The sequence below is a fragment of the Benincasa hispida genome, chromosome 12 (genome assembly GCF_027475165.1).
Source record: "Benincasa hispida cultivar pf3 chromosome 12, pf3_genome.v1.1, whole genome shotgun sequence".
NCBI lineage: Eukaryota > Viridiplantae > Streptophyta > Magnoliopsida > Cucurbitales > Cucurbitaceae > Benincasa > Benincasa hispida.
Genome location: NC_143489.1, coordinates 88,020,861 through 88,045,780, shown reverse-complemented (window position 1 = coordinate 88,045,780; position 24,920 = coordinate 88,020,861). Strand labels below are relative to the sequence as shown.

The following is a 24,920-nucleotide window of genomic DNA, read 5'->3' as shown; positions in this document are numbered from 1 at the left end:
GATTGGTATTATAAATTTTCTTTGATTAATAAGGGTTTGTGGGTGACGAAAAATTCCCCAACTATCAAAGAGTTAGTCAACCTCCTTTTGATATAAAGGATGATGCCCAAGTTTTGATTCTCTGTTTGATTTTCTCAACAATCAGTGTCCAAAACGAAAGCATTTTCGATTTACCATTTAGTGAAAGCCGAAATTAGGCCAAGAACCAACCTTGCAACCATAAAAATCCGCAATACTCCGTGTCTCAATAGAATCAAGATTAATGCCCAAAATTTTTTACTTCTGATGATTAATGGATAAGCCCGAGCAAGATTCAAAAATGATGATGATGTCAAAAATATGGATAAGCTCGAGCAAGATTCGAGAATATTAGGGCAAGTTTATGCGTATGCATTTACAAAAAAATAAAAGATCTCATTTATTGAGGAACATTTGCCTCACTCTCGTAGAACAAAAGACGATCTAAGGGAATTCTGATGCTCAGGTAAAAATGCTCTCTCCCCTCTCCTCACTCCTTCTCCTGTCCAACCAAATTCCTTCCATCTGGCCATTACTTTTCATTTTTCGGTTAACCTCCATACTTCCCACCAGCTTTTCTCGAAAATTTTCACAAAATGACCCAAAAACCAAAAACCAAAAACTTTTCTATGACTAACCCATTTCTAAAAACTTATCTAAACCTAACCTTTTTGCTATATGAAATACCAGATTTACTAAAACATCTCAAGCAGCCTACTTCTCTTCCTCCTCCAACGAATCCACCAACAAATGTATTCAATGTAACAACATTCCACTAAAGCATTTATTCTCAACTAATATTCTACCAACACTGAATGTTATTGATATCAAGAATGGCGCAAGTAATGGAAGATCACTCTCAGTTATTCAATTTCAGTCGCACTCTCCAACTTCTTCTCCCATTGTTCTCTCAGAGTTTCAAGCCAACATTCTCATTGTCGATTGTGTTCATCTTCGTTCAATTCATTGTCTTTGGATATAGAGCAAGATCGTTCGTCAGAACCAAAAACAGAGAGAATGTAAGTGTTTACGAAGTATTTTTCTTCCAAGATCGCTTTCATAAGGATAGATGATCGCTCAACATAATATAAGTGATCGTTTAGTATATACACAATCGTTTATAATCATGTAAACGATCGCATATATACAACTAAACGATCACTTACATTCAATTGGGTGATCGCTTAATAGTGTTTGGGCGATCGCTTACTTTAATAGCAATTCAAATCCAATGTCAATTTTTTGACCATCAGACGCTATTTCGCATCTATGTACGATTTGCTGGGGAATGGGACTAGTCAGGAAGCAATTATGTTCGAGGTCATATGAAAGGTTGAAGGTCATAAATGATATAATGTGTAGTGAATTAGTCGGTATTCTGCACCAACAACTGAATATCAATCCGAAAATGTTTGATATCATATACACATCAAATGTTGTTATAATCTATCGATCTCAGCTCCCCCAATTGACATAGTCTATGTGACCTTAGCTTTGTCTTAGAAGATAATGATGCATCCCAAATATTGTTGTTTGTATTAGTGCCATCAAAAGAAAATGGAATAGACACAGAGAATATGTACCAGCAGTGCAATTCGACGATTCCAACCATACCAACCATTCCCACTATGTGTTCACTAGATGAGAACATTGTGCCATGTAACTTGGGGGACGACAGAAATGGAACTTGGGATGGTCACAACATCCAATCGAGATGTACTCCACAGTTTGTGGCTACGAATATGGACAACCTTTAAGACCACAAACATTTCCATCAACTAAAATTCATGTTCCAACCTAACCTATTCTCATCTCACCAGTGGCAGTGCCTTCAGTACAAATACATTCCAATATTCCAACCCAACCATTTGTAAATATACCCAGACCACAGGAAGGCCCATCATACGACGACCTCATCACAATACCTCACACTGTCTTAATGACGATATAAAGGTTGGTCAAATTTTCTTTTCAAAACATGATTTATCGGTTAAATTGTCAATACTTGCAATAAAAAAGAACTTTGACTACTGTGTGAAAAAGTTAACAAAGAGCTTCATAACTGTACAGTGTTTGGTGGAGGAATGCAAGTGGCCTGTTCGTGTAAAAAAAAATGGAAGGAAGTGATTCAAAGTGACGAAGTACCCAAGCATCCATACATGTGCTCTTAAAATGAGAATGAGTAATCATCGACAAACAAAAGGTTGGGTTATTAGACAATTAATCAAGTCCAAATACGATCAAGTTGGTCGAACATACCACCCAAGAGATATAATTGAAGATGTCCAACGAGATTATGGGGTGAATATAAGCTACAGGCGGGCTTACCGCACAAGAGAGTATGCATTGGTGTTCACACGAGGATCGCCCAAGGATCATATGCTTTTGTTAACGCATATAGTGAGGTACTAAGGCTTGCAAATCTGGGCACGATATTTAAAGTTGAAGTAGAAGACGAACAATACTTTATGTACGTCTTCATGGCATTTGGTCCGTGTATTAGGAATTCTTGAACTGCATCTGCCTTGTGATCGTTTGTTGACAGTACCCATTTTCATGAGAGACACAAAGGTATGTTTTTAATAGCAACGTGTATTGATAACAATAACAACATATATCCTATCACATTCAGTATTGTAGATGGTGAGAATGATGCATCATGGACTTGGTTCATGACTAATTAAAGGCTTTGATTGGAGACATTTCGAATTTAGTGATCATATCAGATCGTCACATCTCCATTGCAAAGGCTGTCGCAAGTTTATTCTCTAAGACATTTCATGCCTTATGTATATATCACATTCGAAATAATTTGATGGACAGATTCAAGAATAAGGACATAATCTCACACTTCTATCTTGTTGCCAAAGCTTATAGGATGTCTAAGTTTCAAATATCTTGGGCTAAGCTTCAACTATATCCCAGGGTGATGGCCTATCTTGAAGAAGTTGGGTTACAACGGTGCGCAAGGGTTTATCAAGTCCACTATAGGCATGACAAAATGACGACGAATATAGTAGAATGCCTCAATGGAGTGTTAAAAGATACACAAAAACTTCCAATAACGAAACTATTGGAGCATATCCGTGAGTAGCTACATAGTTCGTTCTATGTCCAACGTACACATGGAATGGCATGCATAAGTGTCATATCTAATTACGCAATGGGTGTTCTTAAGGAAGTAGAATGATGTCTAGAAATATCGTGTTTCTCCGGTGAACATGCATACAATTAATGTGGACGATGGATATTTGGGAGGCTTAGTTGATCTTCGTTCACGAACATGCACATGCATGGAGATCCCATGTTCCAATGCAGTAGTTGTGACAGCGCTTCGAAACATTAATGTTCAAACATTATGAGCAAAGTGGTTTACTGTTGAGTGAGTGCTTGCCGCTTATGCCAAACTGATTTACCCCTTTGGATATAAACAAGAATGGAGACGACAATCGAAATTTGAGGACTTCGAAATTCTACCACCAAGGAAGGTACCAACCATTGGTCGACGTCAGACTGTTCGAATACCGTCTATGGGGGAGGATCCACAACAAATCCACAGATGTTCTAGGTGCAATCTTAGGAGACATAACAAGAAAACTTGCAAACAGACTCAAATAACACTAGGCTCTGGTCCATCTAGGGTACACAAAATGTGAGCGATCGCCTAGACTATGACTATCGGATTGTTTAGATTATACTAACCGATAGTTTAATATTTAATATGTGATTGCTTACCTAATATTAGGCAATCATATAGATGTTAAACGATTCGTTTAGTATATGTAATGTGATCGTTTACATAATATTGGGCAATCATGTAGTTTTTGTTAAGATATCGTGTAGTATCTACTATGTTGTCGCTTACCTGACATTGGGAGACCATTTATGTATTTAGTGCAATTGTACTTATTGTTACACATTTAATTTACTACAAACGATCAATGTAAACAAAGAGATTCAATAAATTTCTTAGTTATCATCAAGAAATTCGGTTAATCTAATAATTACCATAAATATTCCTTTTCAAAAAATAATTACCATAAATATTTATTTGCCCAAAACTCGGCTATACACTCAATTATATATAAGCTATAAGATCGAGTATTAAAAGCTATACGATCTAGTATTAAAAGCTATATAATCGATTATATAAAACTATACGATCTAGTATTAAAAGCTATACGATCGATTATAAGTTATAAGATCAAGTATTAAAAGCTATATGATCTGGTATGAAAAGCTATACGTTCAATTATATAAATCTATGCGGTCTAGTATATGAACCTATGCAATCTAGTATTAAAAGCTATACGAACCCTAACCCATGTACTGAACGATTATACACCTTTTTCCATGGCTAAACATTTAAACAACGACGGGCAAGAGTAATATACCTTTCAGATTACTGGAATGGTGGAGACGGAATTGGAATGAAGCCAAAAATGGATTGGAACACCTAGAGACGATGAGAGAAAATCGAAAGAACTGAGAGAAAGCTTCGCATGGGAAGGAATGTGAAGGATCAATCATTTTGTAAGAGGCGCACTCGTTAAGTGGGTTTCCAAACGAGGTTATTTGAGAAATTTCACATGGTAAAAAGGTCACAAGTAATTAAGTTTTTTAGAATTGGTCAGTCATAGAAAAGTTTTGGGTTATTAGGTTATTTTGTAAAATTTTCCGCTTTTCTCCGGCCATCCCCTCGCCCATCATACAATAGATGTCATTCCAGTCAGTGGAGTTCTTTCAAGCTTCAGATTTCTGGTTCGTAAGTTTTTGTTACGATGGAAGTCAAAAGCTACCATATTGAGAATTACTATTTTTGTCTTTGGAAAGAAAAAGACGATTTCATTTTAGAAGAGTTGAGCAAACATCATCAAAATATTTCCCTTTTAGATTCCATGTTCAACTGGTTGGTTGGAGAAGTGAAGAACTTGCTACATATACCATCTCATTCATATTTTCGCAAAAATGAAAAATGGGATCAAGGGGTCTTACATTTGACCAAATTCAAATCGGAGAAGGGTTGGTTTCTTGCATGTGCTTCTTGGATGCAGGAGGAAGGAAAAATCTTCATATTCCTTTAAGCCATGACAAAAAGGGTTGGATGTCCTTCAGCTCATTCCTCAACAATGATGCAAGCTTGTTTTCGGATTTCATCAAAGGCTTTGGAAGGAAAGAAGATTTTTGTTGGATCTAATCCAGAACTAGAAAGGAAAAGATCCTACAAAGAAGTGCTCAAACAAGTTACAAACTCCAGAGGTTCAAAATCAACGCACACCACTACTAGCGTTGCATCCTTTTGGGTGAAGGAGGAATCAAAAGTTTTGAACTTAAACCTAAATTCCTTGTTTGTGGTATCTCGATTATTTTCTGATGTGATACGATTTAGGTAATTTAGTAAATTCAAAATTAGTTATTCTATCCCACATTTAATTCTCTGTAAATAGAGAACCCCTCTCTTGTATTCACTAGATTTTGATCATTTGAATAAAACTCCCTCATTGGTACTACATTAGTTGCTCATTATTCTTGGATGGAAGTGAAGGAATCCTTGGAAGAATTTTTCCAGACACAAATGTCACTCAACCCGTTCATGGAGGATAAAGACCTTTGAAAGCTGGAAATGATTCAATTCTTTGTGAGAATGTTGGCAGATGGAAGCTGTTTGGAGAGTTACATTTGAAGGGGGATGCTTGGTCGAATAGAGCGTATTTGAGACCCATTTTGTAAGAAGTTATGGAGGTCGGATACGAATTAAATTCTTGCCTTTGGCTTACTGGAAAAGTTCAATCTTTGATGCAATTGAGCAACAGTTAGGTGATTTGGTAAGCATTCCTTCTCAGACACTTAATTGTTTGGATTGTTCTTCGTTGTCATCAAAGTTGAAAAGGATGTTTGTGGATTTATCCGCGCATCAATGAATTACCATCAACTTTGAAGCAATAGACTCTTGGAACCCTCTAGAATTAAAGCATTTCAGTTTTGTTAACATGATCGAGCATGATTTCTCAAACTCAATAGATCAAGATCGAGTGATACAAGTGTTGAAAGATGAAATGAATATGGAAAGAGATGAGTTATTGAGGTTGGCATGAAATCTGCTATGGAAGCTGAAGAGATGACATCTATGGAAATCGAAAAGACAGATTTCTGATGTCTTCAAACCCACCGTGGAAGCTGAAGAGTTCTTAGCTGTGGAAATTGAAAAGTCATAGTCACGAATTGACGAGGCCTTGGAAGATAAAGAGTTGTTAGTTGTGGAAGTCGAAAAGACACTGTTTGAGATGCCTTTCAAACCAACTTGGAAGCTGAAGAGGTATTAGTTGTAGAAGTCGAAAACACGCGTACACAAATCGAGGTTGCCTCGAAATCCACAGTGGAAGGATGAAAAGATGTCAGGTGTGAAAATCGAAAAGACACCACTTGAAAAAGCTGCCAATTATCTCTCACAAGATTTTAATTCGAATGATTTCCCCAATAAATCATTAAATGAGAAAGAGATAGTTGTTGGTAAAAAGTCTGTTTTAAATGAAGGGAGCACAATAACTGTAGGCTAGAAAAGTCAACATTTCCCTGTCCACATGCTTTCTTTCAGTGCCCCTCTCTCCTCCCCGGGAAAAGGTAAGAAAAAGGCAGTCTCTCTGGAATCCTATCCGACAACTTCAGTCCATCACCATTCTTCTTCTCTAGCCATTAGACTGGGAAGTTGTGTTCGAAAAAAGGAAGAGGGAAAAGCTAACACTGGAAGATGATAATCAGCCTTCAATTTCAATTGCAAAGAGAAAGAGTCAGTTGAAGCTTCTGGTTGTCTAACTCCACTCCCTTATCATTATTCAAGGCAAAAAAAACTTCCCCAATTTTCACCAAGATACATAAGATTAATTATGATGCAGTAGAAATTAGTTGTGTAAAGGCTCAAGTCCCTGGATTTTCTTCCCATAATTTGGTCCCTCTAAATTGGTGAAGCCTTCCCTGGAGTTTACTCAAACTACTTTAAAAAATCCAAATTCTTCAATTTCAATTCAAAAGATGCACCCCTTGTTATTCTTCTCCAAAAAAAAATCCTACTTCTCAATATGAATTCGATGATGATTCTTCAGTTATTATAAGGTGCAAAGAAGAGGACTTTGAGTGTGTGCCAGAAACTCAATCCTCAAAAGAACATTGTGAGGAAGCATTGAATGGTCTTTTTCAGAGCTCAGCTGAGAAATCAGCGTTGAAAGCAAAGCAAGTAAGCTTTACTCCTTTGTCTCCTTCTCAAATTCCTTTTAACCTAAAATCGATTGCAAAAGTTTTGTGGAATTTAGTTAGATTAAGTTTTTTCACAGTGAAGATCATCTCATGGAATACAAGAGGGCTTGGGGACATTTCTAAGAGGGTTTTCTTCAAAAGCCAAATCTCTGACTTGGTATTTTGAGGAAATTGAGGGGATTGTGAGGAATTTCTTTTGGGAAGGAATAAATGGCAGCATAATCAATCACTTGGTTAAGTGGGTTTAAGCAATCACAACACGGGGGTCTGGGCTTCGGTGACTTAAAAAACAGGAATTTATCATTGTTAGCAAAGTGGGGTTGGAGATATACTCACGAAGAAGTTGCACTTTGGTGTAAGGTGGTGAACAGCATACATGGAAGTGGTTCTCTTAACTGGCACACATCCCGTAATTTTGGTAGAAGTTCCAAAAGCCCTTGGATTATTATTTCTCAAGCATGGTTGCAAGCTGAAAAGTTTGCTTCTTTCAAACTTGGTTGCGGCACAATAAATCTCTTTCTGGAATGACACATAGCTAAATTCATCTTCATTGAGCTCTTTATTTCCAAGTATGCTGAAGGCTGATGAGCTGCTGGATCTTCAGAACGTATTGGCAGTCTTAGTGGGTCAAAAAGATGTTGAAAATCAAGTTAAAGGAAGCTGGAAATTGGAAGCTTCAGGTCAGTTTTCTGGTTATTCTTCGTTCAAGCATCCAGCTGCCTCCTCCCCATGGTCTCAAAGGCGTACAAAGCTTTGTGGATTTCAAGTTGTACAAGAAAAATTATCATCATAATTTGAGTTATGAGTTTTAGAGCTCTAAATTGCTCATAGTGCCTCCAAAAAATAGCTCCCATACCGTCAATTTGCCATTTGTGCTTGGAAATGGGGAAGACTGTCAGCATCTATTCTTTGAGTGTGGATTTTCCAAAAATTTTGGAGAAGTTTTTCTCTCTGTTTAATTTACAGTGGATGTGGTGCATTGCTTTCAAGGAGAATGTAATTCAGACTTTAATGGGGCCTTTTTAAGAAAAAAAACCTCTTCCTCACCTTTTGTGGGTGAATGGAGTCAAAGCGATAATTTGAAGAATCCAAAGAATTTTTTTGGTTTGAGCGTTATAAAATTGCTCGAGTCAAAGCTCCTTGGTGTTCACTTTCCAAATTATTTGTTGATTACTCTATTCTAGCTTAATTTGGTTTGCATTTATCTCTTTTCATCTAAGCTGTTTCGGTTTGTTGAAATATTGGTATGGTTCGTTATACTCTTGTATTCTCTCTCGTTGTTAAGCTTCCTTTTGTTTTGTATCTTGTACGAAGAACATTAGACTCATTTCCTTAATTCAATAAAAAAGTCTTGTTTCCGTTTCAAAAAATAATAATAATAAAAGATCTTATGTTTGTTCTTTATATTTTAGGTTTATGTTTTTTTTTTTTTTTTGAGTTCAGGTATTTTGTTAGTACTTGTAATGATTATGATACAGCCTATACCTTAAGGACAATGTGAGTTTTGAAGGTCCAAGTAATTCAAGAGTACTAGTTAAGGCCTTACGGGTACATAGGTAATATTAGTAGGATGTTAGTAAGGGATTTTAAGGGTAATTAACTAGTGTTGTCTTGGTTATAAACAAGGAGAATTAGAGATCTAAGAAGATGTATATCATTTTGGTGAGAGTTCCCATTGTGGGACTTTGGGAGGAAGCAACCCTCTCAAAAATCTACAGTATATTGTAACTTCTCTTTATATTGCAATATATAACTATCTTTGTGTTCTTCGTGTGTCCTTCAATTTTCTAGTGGTATCCTGACACAATTTACAAAATTACTATTGAATTGTTCATTCTTGAAAAAGAGTTAACAGAGGAATACAAGCCAACCTTTCTCAGGAGACCTGGGTTAGAAATCCCTTGAACCTGCAGATCATCAACAGGAGAAGCTTTTCCACGTACTAAGTTTTCAACTCTGAAGGTATGGATTCCGTATATTGACTGTAAGCAACCTACACAGAAGAAGACACTGTTTTTTCAACACATGCCCATAAGGTCAAATTAACTATTGAGTACATTCAAGAATTAAAATAAAATATAAGAGTGGAAACGTCATGTTTAAAGAGTGAGAGAGTTGTTCACAAGGATCTTCATGAGATCGCATATTGTAGTCACCATATGCTCATAGAACTCGGTTCAATATTATCAATTTATTTAGAATAGAACATCCAGGTAGGCCTAAGCCTCAATTTTATTTATCGACGGAGGAAGTATTCAAAAGCTTCCCAATCTCTCCCAATTTCTCAATAGAGACCTATTACATAATGATATTCAAAAGATACCCCCTTCTCATACTCACCCTCTATTTATAACGGCCCTTCTCATAACAAACAATATTTCACGGCCCACATACTAACAACCTACTTCATGTATTTCCTCTCTTATGCCTACGTATATACCCTTTTACCCCTGGGGTCTATCATTACTCGCCCCAAAGAGCCACCTTGTCCTCGAGGTGGAAGTCAGGGAATTGAGACTTGATCAAGTCAACTTGTTTATGTTTCATCTTCAAGTAGGTTGTTCGCCCATTGAATCAAAACTTCCAGTACACTGTCCTCATTAGGAGATTGGCATAGACCCAAAACTGCTTCTGGCGTAACGGCCACTGATAAATTGGGCGCCACCGACGGTGGAATGGGAAAAATCGAAAAAAATTTGTCCCCACAGCCTTCCTCAACATGGACACATGAAATATGAGATGAATCCCGGAGGGAAATTAAGACGATACACCACTGGCCCAACCCGTGCAATAATTTGAAATGGACCCACAAAATGCAAGGCAAGCTTTCGATGAGTCTGCTTACTGATGGACGATTGGCAGTACGGGCGAAGCTTCAGATAAACCCAGTCATTGACTTCACATTGCACATCGCAATGTTTAGCATTTGCTGACTTAATCATGCGCCGTTGGGCTATCATTAAGGAGGCCTTCAAATCCCGAAGCTTGACATCTCGCTCATGGAGTAATTGATCAATCTCATGCATCACACTAGACCCTTTTTCATACGACACAGGAGGTGGGGGTCGTCTATACACCACCTCAAATGGTGTGACCTATGTGGACGAACGACGAGCCGTCTTATAATTAAATTCTGCCCACAGAAACCGTTTATACCAATATTTGGGTGTGCCCATGGAGAAACAATGCGAGTATGTCTCAACACCTCAATTGACCACCTCCGTTTGACCGTCGGTCTGTGGGTGATAGGCAGTGCTCCTCCTCAACTATGTTTTTTTTTAAAGGGAAACAAGCCTTTATTATTCATTAAAAGAGAGTACAGAAGACGTGTACTTGAATTATAAAGGCAAAATAACTAAGAACTACGAACTAAGGATCAGGAGGCGCACCGGGGCATCTCAACTAGGTTGACACCCCCTTAGCGCCATCATCATATCCGAACCAACAAATCCAAGAACTAAGACAAAGGAAGCCTTACAAAGCAACCAAAGAGAGATTAAGAACAAACAAACAAAAACTTCTTAAACAGTAGCTGCAATACATAGGAAATCGAAAACAAAAAACCCAGAAACACCACCACAATAGGCTGAAAAGCAGTCCATATAAAGGCATAAGTTCTTCCCAAAATACGCTCATGAATATTTTATCGCGATCAAAAACAATGCTTCCTGGGCATCCATGCAGTCTTACAATATCTCGAACAAATACAGCAGCAACAGAAATCGCATTAAAGGGGTGTTTTAGGGGAATAAAGTGAGCATACTTGGACAACCGATCAAGGATGACCAGAATTGTGTGGTGTTGAAATTAGGATTTTGCGCTCTAGGGGCAATTTTGTCTTTTTCATTGTACCCTAGGGTTTCCCAGTTCTCTATTTAAGTTGTTGGTCTACTGTATTCCTTTGTATCAGTTTTCTAATAATAATTCCCTTATCCCATGGTTTTTCTCCCTGATTAGGGTTTTCCACGTAAATTCTTGGTGTGCTATTTTATTTTCCCTACTCTATTTTTCATCATGGTATCAGAGTATGGAGACAAAACCCTGGCCACCATTGAGGAAAATCCAACAGGAGAATCCCAAACCAATAACCCAAATATAACCACTATTATCGAAAAAGCCATTGATAGATACTTCCAAACCCTTCTTCCCCACTTTCGTGAAGACCAGCCACCGCCGCCCTACCCACCGCCGGCCGTCCCCGTCGCACTAGCCGCCGCCTTCGAAGACCCAACCAACAGCCGCAAAAACCCACTCGAGTTCTGTCCGACCGCTACCAATTCGAACCAGTCGCACGCAGATGAAGGAGGTTACCCGGTTCAAACGTGCGCAGATGTGGTCGATCAGCGACCAGCCACGCGAAATCCGTCCGACCAGTCCTAGACGCTGCTGACCGACACCGTGGAGCACCGATTTGCTATACCCAGCACCGACTGGTCCAGATCCGCGATGCCTGAGCTCTAATCTGCTATACCCAGCACCAATTGGTCCAGATCTGTGATGCCCGGCGCCGATCAGTCAAGTTTCCGTCCTTCGGGAGTGCCGTCGGCCTTCTCCTCTCAGATCGGAGCCTCATCCCAATCTTTACCGCACCAAAGGATAGATGGAAGAAATATGGGTACTTTCCAACCGGGTATGAGCAACCGAATGGGGCAGTTTTCGCCGATCATGGATGAGTTTGGAGGGGACGAGTCTTCATCATACCACCAGGACCAAGGAAATATAATCCAAGATCAAGTTACCCAGTTGTAGTTGCAGATTAAACGACAGAATGAGATGTTTCAACAGCAGGTTGCTGCTCTTGGGGAAGCCTTGGGATCGAAATCCAAGATCCAATCAGATCTAAATCCATACCCTGAAAACTCAGTAACTTCGTTCCCTACTTACTCCTCAAATTTATGTTCTGGAACTATAAGCAATTCTTCTGGAATTATTATAGGGGAAAAGTTGAATGGTGATAATTACTTCTCTTGGTCCCAATCTATTAAAATGGCTCTTGAGGGCCGTCACAAATTTGGATATCTGACAAGTGAAATACCAAAACCAAGGATCGGTGACCCCCAAGAGCGAATGTGGAAAGGAGAGGATTCTTTGTTGAGATCAATTTTGATTGGCAGTATGGAATCTCAGGTTGAAAAACCTTTATTGTATGCAGCTACAGCCCGTGATATTTGGAAGGCAGCCCAGAAACTCGGTGGTTTGTCACCTTGATAGATGATCACACTCGTCTTACATGGGTGTTCCTTCTTACGGATAAGTCCGAAGTGACTATAGTCTCTCAACAATTTTACACCACTGTCGAAACCCAGTTCAATGCCAAAATTGTTATCCTTCGGAGTGACAATGGCCGTGAGTTCGTTAACCAATCCCTCCGTGAGTTTTTAAACTCTAAAGGTATCATCCACCAAAACTCCCATGCCTATACACCACAACAAAATGGGATGGCCGAATGAAAAAATCGTCACCTTATTGAGGTTGCTCGGGCACTCATGATCCCTGCGTCCCTACCCTCGTACCTATAGGGAGATGCTGTACTCACTGCAGCCCATCTCATAAATCGAATGCCTTCCCGAGTTCTCAAGTTCCAGACTCCCTTAGCCCATTTCAAAGAGTCCTTCTCTTCTACCCGTCTTTTCCCAAATGTTCCTCTTCGAGTGTTTGGTTGGGTATCCTCTCCATCAACGTGGCTACAAATGTTATCAACCGTCTTCTCGAAAGTACTTTATCACCATGGATGCCACCTTTCAAGAAGATAAACCTTTCTTTCCCGTTAGTCCTCTTCAGGGAAAGACTTCGAGTGAAGAGGCTAACACGTCATTCACTTATTCCATTCCCGTAGACTTGTTTCTTGAACCCATTCCTGACACTAATAATCCTGGCCCACCCATTCCTGACAATCCTATCCTTCCTACAAAATAAGTTCCTTGGATAACCTACTATCAGAAGAATCTACGAAAGGAAATAGTTCCCCCTGCTGCTCCGCCAGAAGGTGTTCAAGAGTCAGAACCAAAGCCAGCTCTAGGTAACCATACTTTTGATAATAATAACTCTATTGAAAGTAATGCAGTGAACACTGACGATGCAGCGAACCTTGGCAAAATTAGGGAGGATGAGAGTAATGAATTTCCCCTTGATGATGTTCAGGAGACTGAAAATGTGCAACAGATGAAGACAAAGGAAAAGGGTAACAAGACTAGTGAGATTGATGCTACCCTAGACTTACCAATTGCTCTACAAAAGGGAACGAGGTCCTGCACCAAGTACTCTATGAAAAGCTTCTTATCTTACAGTAGCTTGTCAACAAGATTTAAGGCCTTCACCACTAGTCTGGACACCGTGACAATTCCAGGAAATGTGTACAAGACTCTGGAAATTCCTAAATGGCGAACCGCAGTTATGGAAGAGATGCAAGCCCTCAAGACCAGCAAAACATGGGATCTAGTTGCTCTTCCTAGAGGTCACAAAACAATCGGGTGAAAATGGGTGTTCACAACCAAATACAAGTCTGATGGAACTCTCGACAGATATAAGGTCAGATTGGTTGCGAAAGGATTCACTCAAACATATGGAGAGGATTACTCAAAAACCTTCTCGCCGGTGGCAAAACTCAACACTATTTGGGTTCCTCTCTCTGTTGCTATGAACCTAGACTGGCCTCTACATTAGTTGGATGTAAAAAATGCGTTTCTAAATGGTGAGTTGGAAGAAGAGGTTTATTCTTCCCTCCTCCAGGGTTTGAAGCACAGTTTGGGAGTCAGGTTTGCAAGTTAAAGAAGTCTTTGTATGGTCTAAAACAGTCCCCTAGAGCCTGGTTCGATCGCTTCACTACCTTTGTCAAAACCCAGGGGTACATTCAGGGTCACTCTGATCACACCCTGTTCACTAAGAAATCAGCACCAGGAAAAGTAGCAGTGTTAATCGTATATGTTGACGATATTATTCTATCAGGGAATGATTCTGTAGAAATTGACAAGTTGAAATAGAAGATGGCAGAAGAGTTTGAGATTAAAGATCTTGGTACTTCGAGGTATTTCCTAGGCATGGAGGTAGCAAGATTAAAGGAAGAGATTTCAGTGTCTCAGAGAAAATATACGTTAGACCTTTTACAAGAGACTGGGATGACTGGATGTAAACCTGCAGATACTCCGGTTGAGGTTAACAGTAATCTAGTAAATTCAGTAGATGACGTCCCAGTGAACAAGGAAAGATATCGACGACTTGTAGGGAAGCTGATATATCTCTCACACACCAGACCTGATATTTCATATGCTGTGAGTTTGGTAAGCCAGTTTATGCAAGCCCCGTATGAGAGACACATGGAAGCTGTTACTCGGATTCTGAGATATCTAAAGTCAACACCTGGGAAGGGCTTGATGTTCAGGAAAAATGATAGAAGATGCATTGAAGCCTACACTGACTCAGACTGGGCCAATTCCGCTATTGATAGGAAGTCAACCTCAGGGCATTGTACCTTCGTATTGGGAAATCTTGTTACATGGAGGAGTAAGAAACAGGGTGTCGTGGCTAGAAGTAGTGCCGAAGCTAAATACAGAGCTATGAGCTTGGGTATCTGTGAGAAAATTTGGTTGAAGAAGGTATTAGATCTTCACCACGAGAGTCATGACCCGGATGAAACTCTACTGTGACAACAAGACTGCCATTAATATTGCTAATAACCCTGTTCAGCATGACAGAACCAAACATGTTGAGATTGACTGACATTTTATCAAAGAGAAACTAGACAACGGTAGCATTTGTGTTCCTTATGTCCCATCCAGTCAACAAATTGCGGATGTTCTGACTAAGGAGTTACCTAGACAGACGTTTGACACTTGTATTAGCAAGTTGGGCCTCATTGATATTTATGCCCCAACTTGAGGGGGAGTGTTGAAATGGTGTTTTAGCCCTAAGGGCGTTTTAGTCTTTTTCTTAGCGTCTACTGTCTAGGGTTTCTCTCAGTTTGGTTATTTATACCTATCCTGTGTTGAGTACTGTGTATCAGAAAATTAGAAAGAATAAAATTCTCTTATCGTGGTTTTTCTCCCTGATCTAGGGTTTCTCCGTAAATCTGTGTTTGTTTCTTCTCTTCTCTTTTCAATAGGAACACGATATTACTGGTTGGTTAATACTATATCTCAAGGGAAGTCTGAATACCCTAATTATTGGCATTGGGTGTCTGGTCGGAATGTGTTTATGTTATTTCTTGTGCAGGTGAACCGGATTCCTAACACTCCCCTTTGAAAATTGGTACCTCCAACTTGCGTAATCGCATGTTGAAGAGGGGAACTTCATGGTTATACGGGGCACAAGAAGCACTAATTGCTTCCCCACTTATCAGGTTTGCGTTCTGAATCACTCTTCCCCTCTTGAACCGATTCCACTACCGCCAATCTTTTTCCTTTATCAATGATCGTTCTCTCTGACGAGTTCATCTCCATCATACTATATAATGCATCGATCCTTTGCATCACCAACTCGAAATTTTTGTCCAATTTTTGTTCTGCCCTAACTCGATTCACTTTTGCTTCGTCAAACTTGGTTGCCAATCCGATCACCTTCTCTCCCGACTCCATCATTCTTGCTTCCATTCTTCCCCCCATTCCAAAAACAACCCATCTGATACCAAAATTGTAAGCCTAAGCCTCAATTTTATTTATCAACAACAGGGGGAAGTATTCAAGAGCTTCCCAATCTCTCCCAATTTCTCATTAGAGACCTATTGCACAATGATATTCAAAAGATACCCCTTTCTCATACTCATCCTCTATTTATAACGGCCCTTCTCATAATAAACGATATTCCCGGGCCCACATACTAACAACCTACCTCATGTATTTCCTCTCTTATGCCTATGTATATACACTTTTACCCTTAGGGGTCTATCACACTTATTGTCATATTAAATATTATTGTTATAAACATTAAAAAATATAGAGAAATAGCAAAGAAGCATGGAAATACTTAACCCTCCTTGATTCTATTTAGTGCCTAGGGTGGGGGTCCTAAGTGTATGGTTTCAGATTGAACATCCTATGTGTATCAAACAAGGGTTTAAATAACCACCTGCTGTGGCGTCCTAGTGAGTAGTGATCATAGGGGCCAATGAAAAACGTAAATGGTTTAGAGGAAATGAATGCAAACCATGATAACCACCTAGGATTTATTCTCTGGCGACCAATGTAATAAAGTCAAGTAGTTGTTTTGTGCTATTAATCATGGTACAAACAAGTTCCCAGACACTTACAAATATAAAAAAGAATAATAAATAAAACAAAGGTTCAAAAATTGGTATCCATCACTGCATGAAATCAACATAGCAAATAACCTCTCATTTTTTCTGACTTCGTTGGCAATTTATAAGAACATCACGGGACAAACGATCTTAATACTCCAACAGCTGATCATACACCTGAATTTTTCTTTTGGAAAAAGAGATTTCATTGAATGAATGAAATAGGGAAAACCCAACACCTAAAGGTGATTACAAGAAGTCTCCAATTGAAAAGAAAAAAAGATAAGTATAAGAAGTAAAATGAGGGTCATGGTCAAATTTACAGCAATTAGAGTCCATGAAAAGTCGATCATACACCTGATTCTTTTAGCACATAATATTAATTATATGGTATAGTACATAATTGAAATACCGGTCTTCGGTTTTAAAAAAGATATAGCACACGCAAGAAGTACAAAAGAGCAACATAAAAACATGTGAGATCTTTATAGTGAGAATATTTAAGCAGAGGTTCCCAAATGTCTTCCCAAGACAACTCAATTCCTTTCCTTGAATCATGTTTATAAACAAATCACGATGGAGAAAATTAAGTGATAAATGTCAAGCAAGATAGCAACCAGACTCCCCATAGCAGCAATATCATGAGACAAGGGATGCACGAATACCTTGTTCAATAATGATATCAATCACCAAGGAAAGAGGAACATGCTTCTCAATTTTTGTGGTGCCCCAAAAAGGTATGAATGAAGGTCTTGAAACCTTAAAGGGAGAAAAAGCAAAGTTAAAAACAATAAAAGCATACAAGAATTACCTCCTTCACTTCCTTTCTTTTGAAAAATATACAGTTTCACAGTTTTGAAGGGGCAAAACCAAATGACCTAAAAGAAGTGAACCTTGTAAACTATTTCTGTAGGAGTGACATATAATTTACGCGATGAAAAATCCTTCTGAAGCACATATCTCCTATATGGCAGATATAGTAGCATGATTATCCCAAAACCCCAAGCTAAAACCAGCAGCAATGATATAGAAAGCCATATAATAGTGTCATATTGAACACTGTATCTCCCAAATTCCTTGAAAGACGCTTCATACAGAATCTGTTCAGAGCAATCTGCAGCTTCATCAATATCCAACTCACATATCAGATCGGATAGAAGATGATCCTTCGAGTGCTGGCATTGAGATAGACCCTCTGTGTGTCCCATCAACATTTCTTCAAGCACTAAATAAATGAAATTATGATAAAACTTAGTAGGCTAAAAATCACTTTTGGTCCTGAACTTACATTATAGTAATCATTTAATCCCTGAACTTTGATTTGTATGGATTTGGTCTATGTACTTTCGAATTTGTAATAATTTAGTTTTTGAACTCTAGCATGTAACAAGTTACTCCATGGACTTTTAAATTTGTAACAATTTGAGTCTATATCGTGAAAAATCTCATCAAACTTTATAGTCAATTGTGATTATTTAACAACTTTCTTAAAACACCAATGAACCCATAAGCTTAAGGTGATGTGCCAAGGCCCGAAGGGAAATTTAATATTATATCAACATTTGAACGCCCCTCACTTGTGGGCTTTGAAGTGTGTAGAAGACACAAAATGTTGAAATCAATATTAAATTGAGAGTAATCACATTACAGGAGTTCGAACACAAGACTTCCTGATACAATCTTAAATCCCAATGAACTCAAAAGCTTAAGTTGATGGGCGAAGAAAATTTTATTTTTTTTCCCTTTTTTTTTGAAATAGAAAGAAAGCTTTTCATTGAAGAAATGGAAAGAGGCTAATGCTCGGAGTATAGTGAAACGAAATAAGCAAGATAAATCAAATGCAACGGAAAAAAAAAACCCCCGAAGCTGGACTTGTTCAGAAAATTAACACAAATACAAAACAAATACAACCCAATATAGTACAATTGGCTCTTTGAATGAAAATTCCAAACATCATTGAAATCAAAGCTCGACTTGATTAATTGGAGCACTAGTGAAACGACTTAGAACCAGATAACCAAATAGAAAAAGGCACCAAGAACTTGGAAGGTGGCATCAGAAAAGCCCAGCCTTCAACTATGACAACTTGATGACAAAGCCACCCTAAAATTTTAGGCCTCCAGTGACCAGCTTCTAAAATCAGCAAACCATGACATCAAAGCTTTTTTAGAATTCTGATGAAGAAGGGCCAAAAAACATCAAGCTTCTAATAACAGAGGACAGAGGGCTGGAATATATCTGGAAAGCCTTTGAAACTCTCCACCCAACCAAGTATAATTGTCGTTGTATAAAGACTTCAACAACCACTAGTTTTCTTTCATCCCAAAGGACTTACACACCTTACGAATTTTCTTCCACAAAAGACTCCACCACTCCTAAATTTAATATTATATCAACACTCTAACAAACTTAATTTTTATAATTTTTAAATAAATTTGAGCCTTAATCAGTTTATCAATCTATGTGCAAGTTTTTTATTAATTTATTTATTTTATTATTATTATTATTATTATTATTATTATCATTTGAAAGAAGAAGAAACAATTTCGTTGATGGATGAAATAAAGGAGTATAACTTCAACACCTATTGGTGATTTACAAAAAGGCTCTCTAATGGAGATTAAATAAGTAAGGCCATAATGATTAAAAAGATGTTGAGATATACCCAAAAAAAAGCTGTAGATAAAATTTTATTCATAGGAAGGAAATTTCACTAAAATCTTAATAGTATTTTTCACAATAGGCTCTCTAATGGAGATTAAATAAGTAAGGCCATAATGATTGAAAAGATGTTGAGATATACCAAAAAAAAAAAAAAGCGGTAGATAAAATTTTATCCATAAAACAATTAAAGGAAGGAAATTTCACTAAAATCTTAATAGTATTTTTCACAATAGGGACTAAATCGTTTCAACTTTGATGTACAAGGATTAAATTGATACTTATTATAGTTCAAGGACCAAATTGTTACAAATTTAAAATTCCATAGACTCAATTATTACAAAGTTGGAAGTAAAAGGACTAAATTGTTACAAATTAAAGTTTAGAGACTAAATTATTACTTCCATGAAAGTTCATGAACCAAAAGTGATTTTTAACCATAATTTGAATGTCTTAGCACAAGATAGCTAGGTAGCAAAAATAATTGTATCTAACACCTCAGCTCCTTATCAAAGTTCATTTTAAGGAGGTAGAAAACCAATTAAGGAGTTAAAAATAGGCTAAATTATACAAAATACCCCTCAACTTGGTGTTTGGGTCAAAAATACCCTTACAGTTAGTTTTGGCTGAATGTCAAAAATACCCCTGAACTTTCAAAAGTTTAAAAAATACCTTTAAACTTCAAAAAAAATTAAAAATACTTTAACTGTTAGTATATGAACAGAAACAATGAACGCACTCTTATTTCTCTCCTCTCTTCTTTGATGGCCTCTTACCCTCCTTTTTATTAATTGTTTGACATTTGTTTATCTCAAAAAAATAATAATAATAATTTATTGACTGCCCACTTCAGTTAAGGTATATAGACTATAATAAGAAGAAAAAGAATAATGGATGTGTAAGACACCTAGTATAGAAATAGTAGGACCATTAGGAGAATATTAGTATTGATATTAGTAAGGGGTATAAGGGTAATTAGATGGGAAGTTAGTTAGTGAATATTGCTATAAATAGGAGTAGGAGTTGTAGGAAGGTATGAATAATTTGTGGGAATTTCCATTGGAGAATTGAAGGAGAGAGTAGCCTTCTCGAAAGGCTAAAGTATATTGTAGTTTCATTATTGATATTGCAATATAAATCTATCTTTTACAGTTTTTTTTTTTTTTTTTTGTGTGTGTGTGTTCTTGAGAATTTCCTTGTTAGGTGGTATCCTAAAAAAGCGGTATCAGAGTTGTTCATCCTGGAATATCAATTAGAAATGAATCGTGATCAGTTGAATGAAGCACTGTTAGAGGTACAGAGAAATGTGAGAGCGTTGCCACAACGGCTCATTGAATCTTTGGAAAGAGATAGAGAAAGAAAGGAGAGAAGACTAGTAGAAATCAAAACAGAAAAAGAACAATCAGCAAAGAAAATATCAGAAAAACAGGAAACGATTGTAGTGGGAGTCAAATCTGAAACTTCAAGTGAGATTCCAATTGAAAGCTCATATGTGGAAGGATCTTCAATAATGTTGAAAGGCGCCGAAGAAGAAGGAATGTTGTTTGTTCCAGCAAGCAACGTTGAGGGAAAATGGGCAACGGAGATAGAAGGGAGATGCAATCGATGAAAGAAAAGAAAAGAAAGAAGGTGATGGAGGGCTCCATGACAGAGGAGAAAAAGAGAAAAAGATTAATGACTCGAAGACGGAGGAAACAAAGGAACACAATCATAAAGAAGATGGAGAAAAGAAGTGGAACCTAATCGTTGACGTCCATAACCAGTGGCAAAGGGTGAGATGGCTGGAGATAAGAATTCGATGGAACTGGAAATGCCGATCAAAGGAGGTAGAAGCATCTGGGAGAAGGGGACAAACATTACTAATGAGAAGGCGAGATGGCAGTCGGAAGAAGAAGAAATGGAGGAAGGAGCATCTACAGGCAAACACATGGTCAGAAAAGCAAAAAAGAAAGATGGCAAAAAATCGACGAAGAAGAAACGTGTTGACGATCAACAGTGGGTGAATGAAGAAACTGTCATTGATCAAGGTTGCGGAGGACCGTTGGCAGCGATGGAAAGAGAAGGCGTCGATGGTCCAATGGTTGGAATGGCAAAGATACTAATGAACGAAGAAACGACAAACGGCGGAAGCATTGGTGGGCGAAATTGAGGAGAGGTTGTACGTGCTGAAACTTGAAGATGAGGGCAAGCGGCAATAGACGAAGAAGATGACTTGGGGAAGAAGAAATTTTCGTGAAGAGAAGGAAAAACATGTTCATACGCACGTGAAATGGGAAGTGGTGGGGCCAGGATGGAGGGAATCAAGGGCAAAAGCATCTAATCCTGATTATGTGGGATTTACATCATCGACTGGGCTAATTCTCAAGAAAGCTATGGAGGCCCATTATTCTATTCTGATCCAAATTGAGAGGAGTCGTAACTTGCGAAAATGGGAGGAAAGAACAATCCGTTTGGTGACGGGACCATGGATTGAGCAAAGTGGTTATTAATTTGGGCCTAATAATGCGCTGGTTTTGCTAGAAGCCCACTATTATTTTTAAGGAAGATAATAATTTATAGGCCCAACGTTTGAAGAGTTGTTGGTGTGGAGCAATCCAAGTTAAAAAGGGTTGTTATATTCAATATCTGTTACATGGGCAGTGGGGGTTACTTAAGAGAAGGTTGTTGTGCTGTTTTGGACAGCAAATTGATAATGGACCTAGCCCATTAAAGGAGAATAACGCCAGTAGAAATGAAGAAAAAAGAGTGTGGAGTCATGGGATGTTTATTGGGCTTAGTCCAAGTGAAGAAATAGAAGCCCAATTTGTTTCTGAACAAGGCTGAAGAGAAGGCTATGTTGGTTCGAGTTTTGTGTTCTCATAATTTTAGAAAAATCAAAAAAAAAAACAAAAGAAGAGTGAGAGAGAGAGAAAGAGGGAAAAAAAGTTGCCCAATCTTGTGATTGTGTTTTGTAAGCACACCTTGAGAACAATGTGTCTTCGAAGGGCGAAGTATTGTAAGACCCCTAGTATAGAAATAATAGGACCATTAGGAGAATATTAGTATTGGTATTAGTAACAGGTATAAGGGTAATTAGATGGGAAGTTAGTTAGTGAATATTGCTATAAATAGAAGGAGTAGGAATGAAGAATTTGGTGGGAATTTCTATTGAGGAATTGAAGGAGAGAGTAGCCCTCTCGAAAGGCTATGGTATATTGCAGTTTCATTATTGATATTGCAATATAAATCTATCTTTTACAGTTCTTATTTCTTTTTGTGTTCTTGAGAATTTCCTTGTTAGGTGGTATCCTAACAAGATGCACCATTGAATCTCAAAACTTAAATGTTTTAACGAGTTGGTTGTACATTAATAGTTAAGTATATGCTAATAGCCAAATACAAATTATTCTTTATTGTTTTGGTATGTTTTAAAGGGTGGTTTTGATTCTGGAATCCTGCGAGATCTTGTGGCATTATATGTTTTAAATTATAGTTTTGATTGTTGAGAAAATTGATATAAGAATTGGACAAATAGGAGAAAAATGGGAGTATCTATATGAAAAACAAAATGAAGATATCTATATACTTTGTTCTAAAATTGGTCTTTTCAAACTCAAAAAAATTTCAAACAAATTGACCACTACACTAATGGTAGAAGCATTTTGAAAAAAAAAATGAAATTTTAGAGTTGCTTTTGCAATGGTTTCTATTCCTATACTAACATTAAGAGTATTTTTTTAACTTTCTTTTTAAGTTTTAAGGCTATTTCTTTATACTTTTGAAAGTTGTATTTTTTAAACAAAACACTAACGGACTCTTCTCGAAAATTATGATATTTTTTAACTATTTTTTAAAGTTTAAAGGTATTTTTTAAACTTTTGAAAGTTCATACTATATTTGAGTCTTTGACATAAAGTTCAAGAGCATTTTTTTTATAATTTAGCCTTCAAAGTATACAGAAAGCCATTGATCTTCCAAGGAAACCTACACTCAAATGAGGCAAAATTGCAATTCAGGTGTCACTCCCTCGCTACTGAATGCTTGACTGACAGAAACCAGAGTTCGAGATGATCTAAAGATCGTAGTAAAGAACTTCTAACATTGGACTGCGAAAACGGAATGAATTTCTAAACACCCAAAACAACGAAACATCCACGAACCAACCGACCGAGAAGTTGGCTTTCGAGGAAGAGATCCGACGTAAATTTAGCTAAAAATCTTAAACAACAACAACTGTTTAGAACATTTATCAGCAATAAATCAACAAAAAATCAATGGCTTCCCAACATTAAGCCATTCTTTTTTTCTTCCCTCGCCAACCCTCCAGTTCATTTGGAACCAACACGAACAGGAACGAAATGGGAAGTTCAACAACTCAAAATCAGAAAGACCCAAATTAAAAACTGAAGAAAAAATTAGTCGACGAAATGTACCTGGAAGTGATTTTAGATTTAGAGAAGAAAATCCGATGTTGCTCGTAGGCCTTCTGGTGGGAATTGGGGAGTTTTGGGCCAATATTGCAGAAGTAACCTCTCTATTTATATACACAATCTTTTTATTTTAATTAAATTTATTTTTGGTGGATTTTAAATATAAAAAAATGGGTCAAGTTATATCAAAATTTCTACCCTCCTTACAGCCCAAATACATTACAGCTGAAATACCAACAATACTAGGTAGAAGAAGATTCGTAAATATATATATTGTGATATATATAACCATTTATTTTATACAAACGATGATGATTTTGTATTTAAATTTCTTGTTTTATGATATGTACACTTATATATATATATTATATGCATTGTGGTTTATATTGTATTGTCATATGGATATAATTATCTATTTCAATATATCTATATTTTATATAATAGTTAGTATATACCATGTTCTAAGGTATATTTAAAAATAGTCATGAATTCACTAGAAAAACCAACCAATTGGCATGAAATTTGTTTTTTATTACATATCAAATATATTTACCAATATATTTCACATATTTGTTGGAACATTTCCAAATAAACGATGTGATTTTATTATTTTTACCTCATATGGATGATAATACCATAAAAGTGCTATAATTTTCGGCATAGTTTTCCCCTATTTGTGTATTTCTTATACATTAAATGTCATGTTGTAGGTATCATCCCAGGTGTCAAAAAAATCATTTGGAACAAAAATAAACTAAAAAGGAGTTAATTTGGAGAATTGGAGCATCAATTATGAAGAATTGCTAAAATTTACAAAATTGCCACTAGTAGCAACATAGCAATGCTACCCATAGCATAGCATTATGTTAGAAGACAAACTACCCTCTTTCAGCTCATCAACGCAGTGTCATGACCCTACCTCAATGCTCTAGCATTATGCTACAAGACAGTAGCCATCGAAATAGGGCAGCGTAACTACGCTACCCAGAGCGTAATTATGCTACGACAATTTACGGAAATTTAAGAATTCGCGTGCACACAAGCCAACGTAACACTAGCGTTATTACTCTTCCCCTTATGCTCAAGGTCTGATACGGCAAGAGCGTGATTACGCTCTACTCAGCATCGTTACGTTGTGGCATAAATATAAAAGCTTTTCCACGATTTCTATATGGGGGATTGGATCTTCAACTCGATTTTCTCTCGACTTCAATTTTTTGCACTTTTCTTTCTTCCTTTTTCTTCCTTTTTCTTCCTTTTCATGTATTCTTGATTTTCCTTGATGAATCTCGAAGAGATGCAAGGTTGAAGGGGTAAGTCTATCTAGTCTAGTTCAGGTTAAATTCTTAATT

The 24,920-nt window shown here is 37.3% G+C and overlaps 1 protein-coding gene across 1 annotated transcript in view; it reads right to left on the bottom strand.

Annotated features, from left to right (window-relative positions):
* The window catches only part of LOC150032290 (uncharacterized), a 31,190-nt gene extending 7,493 nt beyond the window's left edge, over nucleotides 1-23,697 (bottom strand). Inside the window, exons 1-4 of the mRNA XM_090307709.1 lie at nucleotides 23,572-23,697; nucleotides 17,392-17,723; nucleotides 17,164-17,257; nucleotides 9,141-9,262 (exon numbers count right to left, since the gene is read on the bottom strand). Coding sequence (XP_090163835.1) covers nucleotides 9,141-9,262; nucleotides 17,164-17,257; nucleotides 17,392-17,712 — 537 coding nt within the window. The 5' untranslated portion in view covers nucleotides 17,713-17,723; nucleotides 23,572-23,697. The remainder of the gene's footprint in view (nucleotides 1-9,140; nucleotides 9,263-17,163; nucleotides 17,258-17,391; nucleotides 17,724-23,571) is intronic.
* Nucleotides 23,698-24,920: the final 1,223 nt, after the last annotated feature.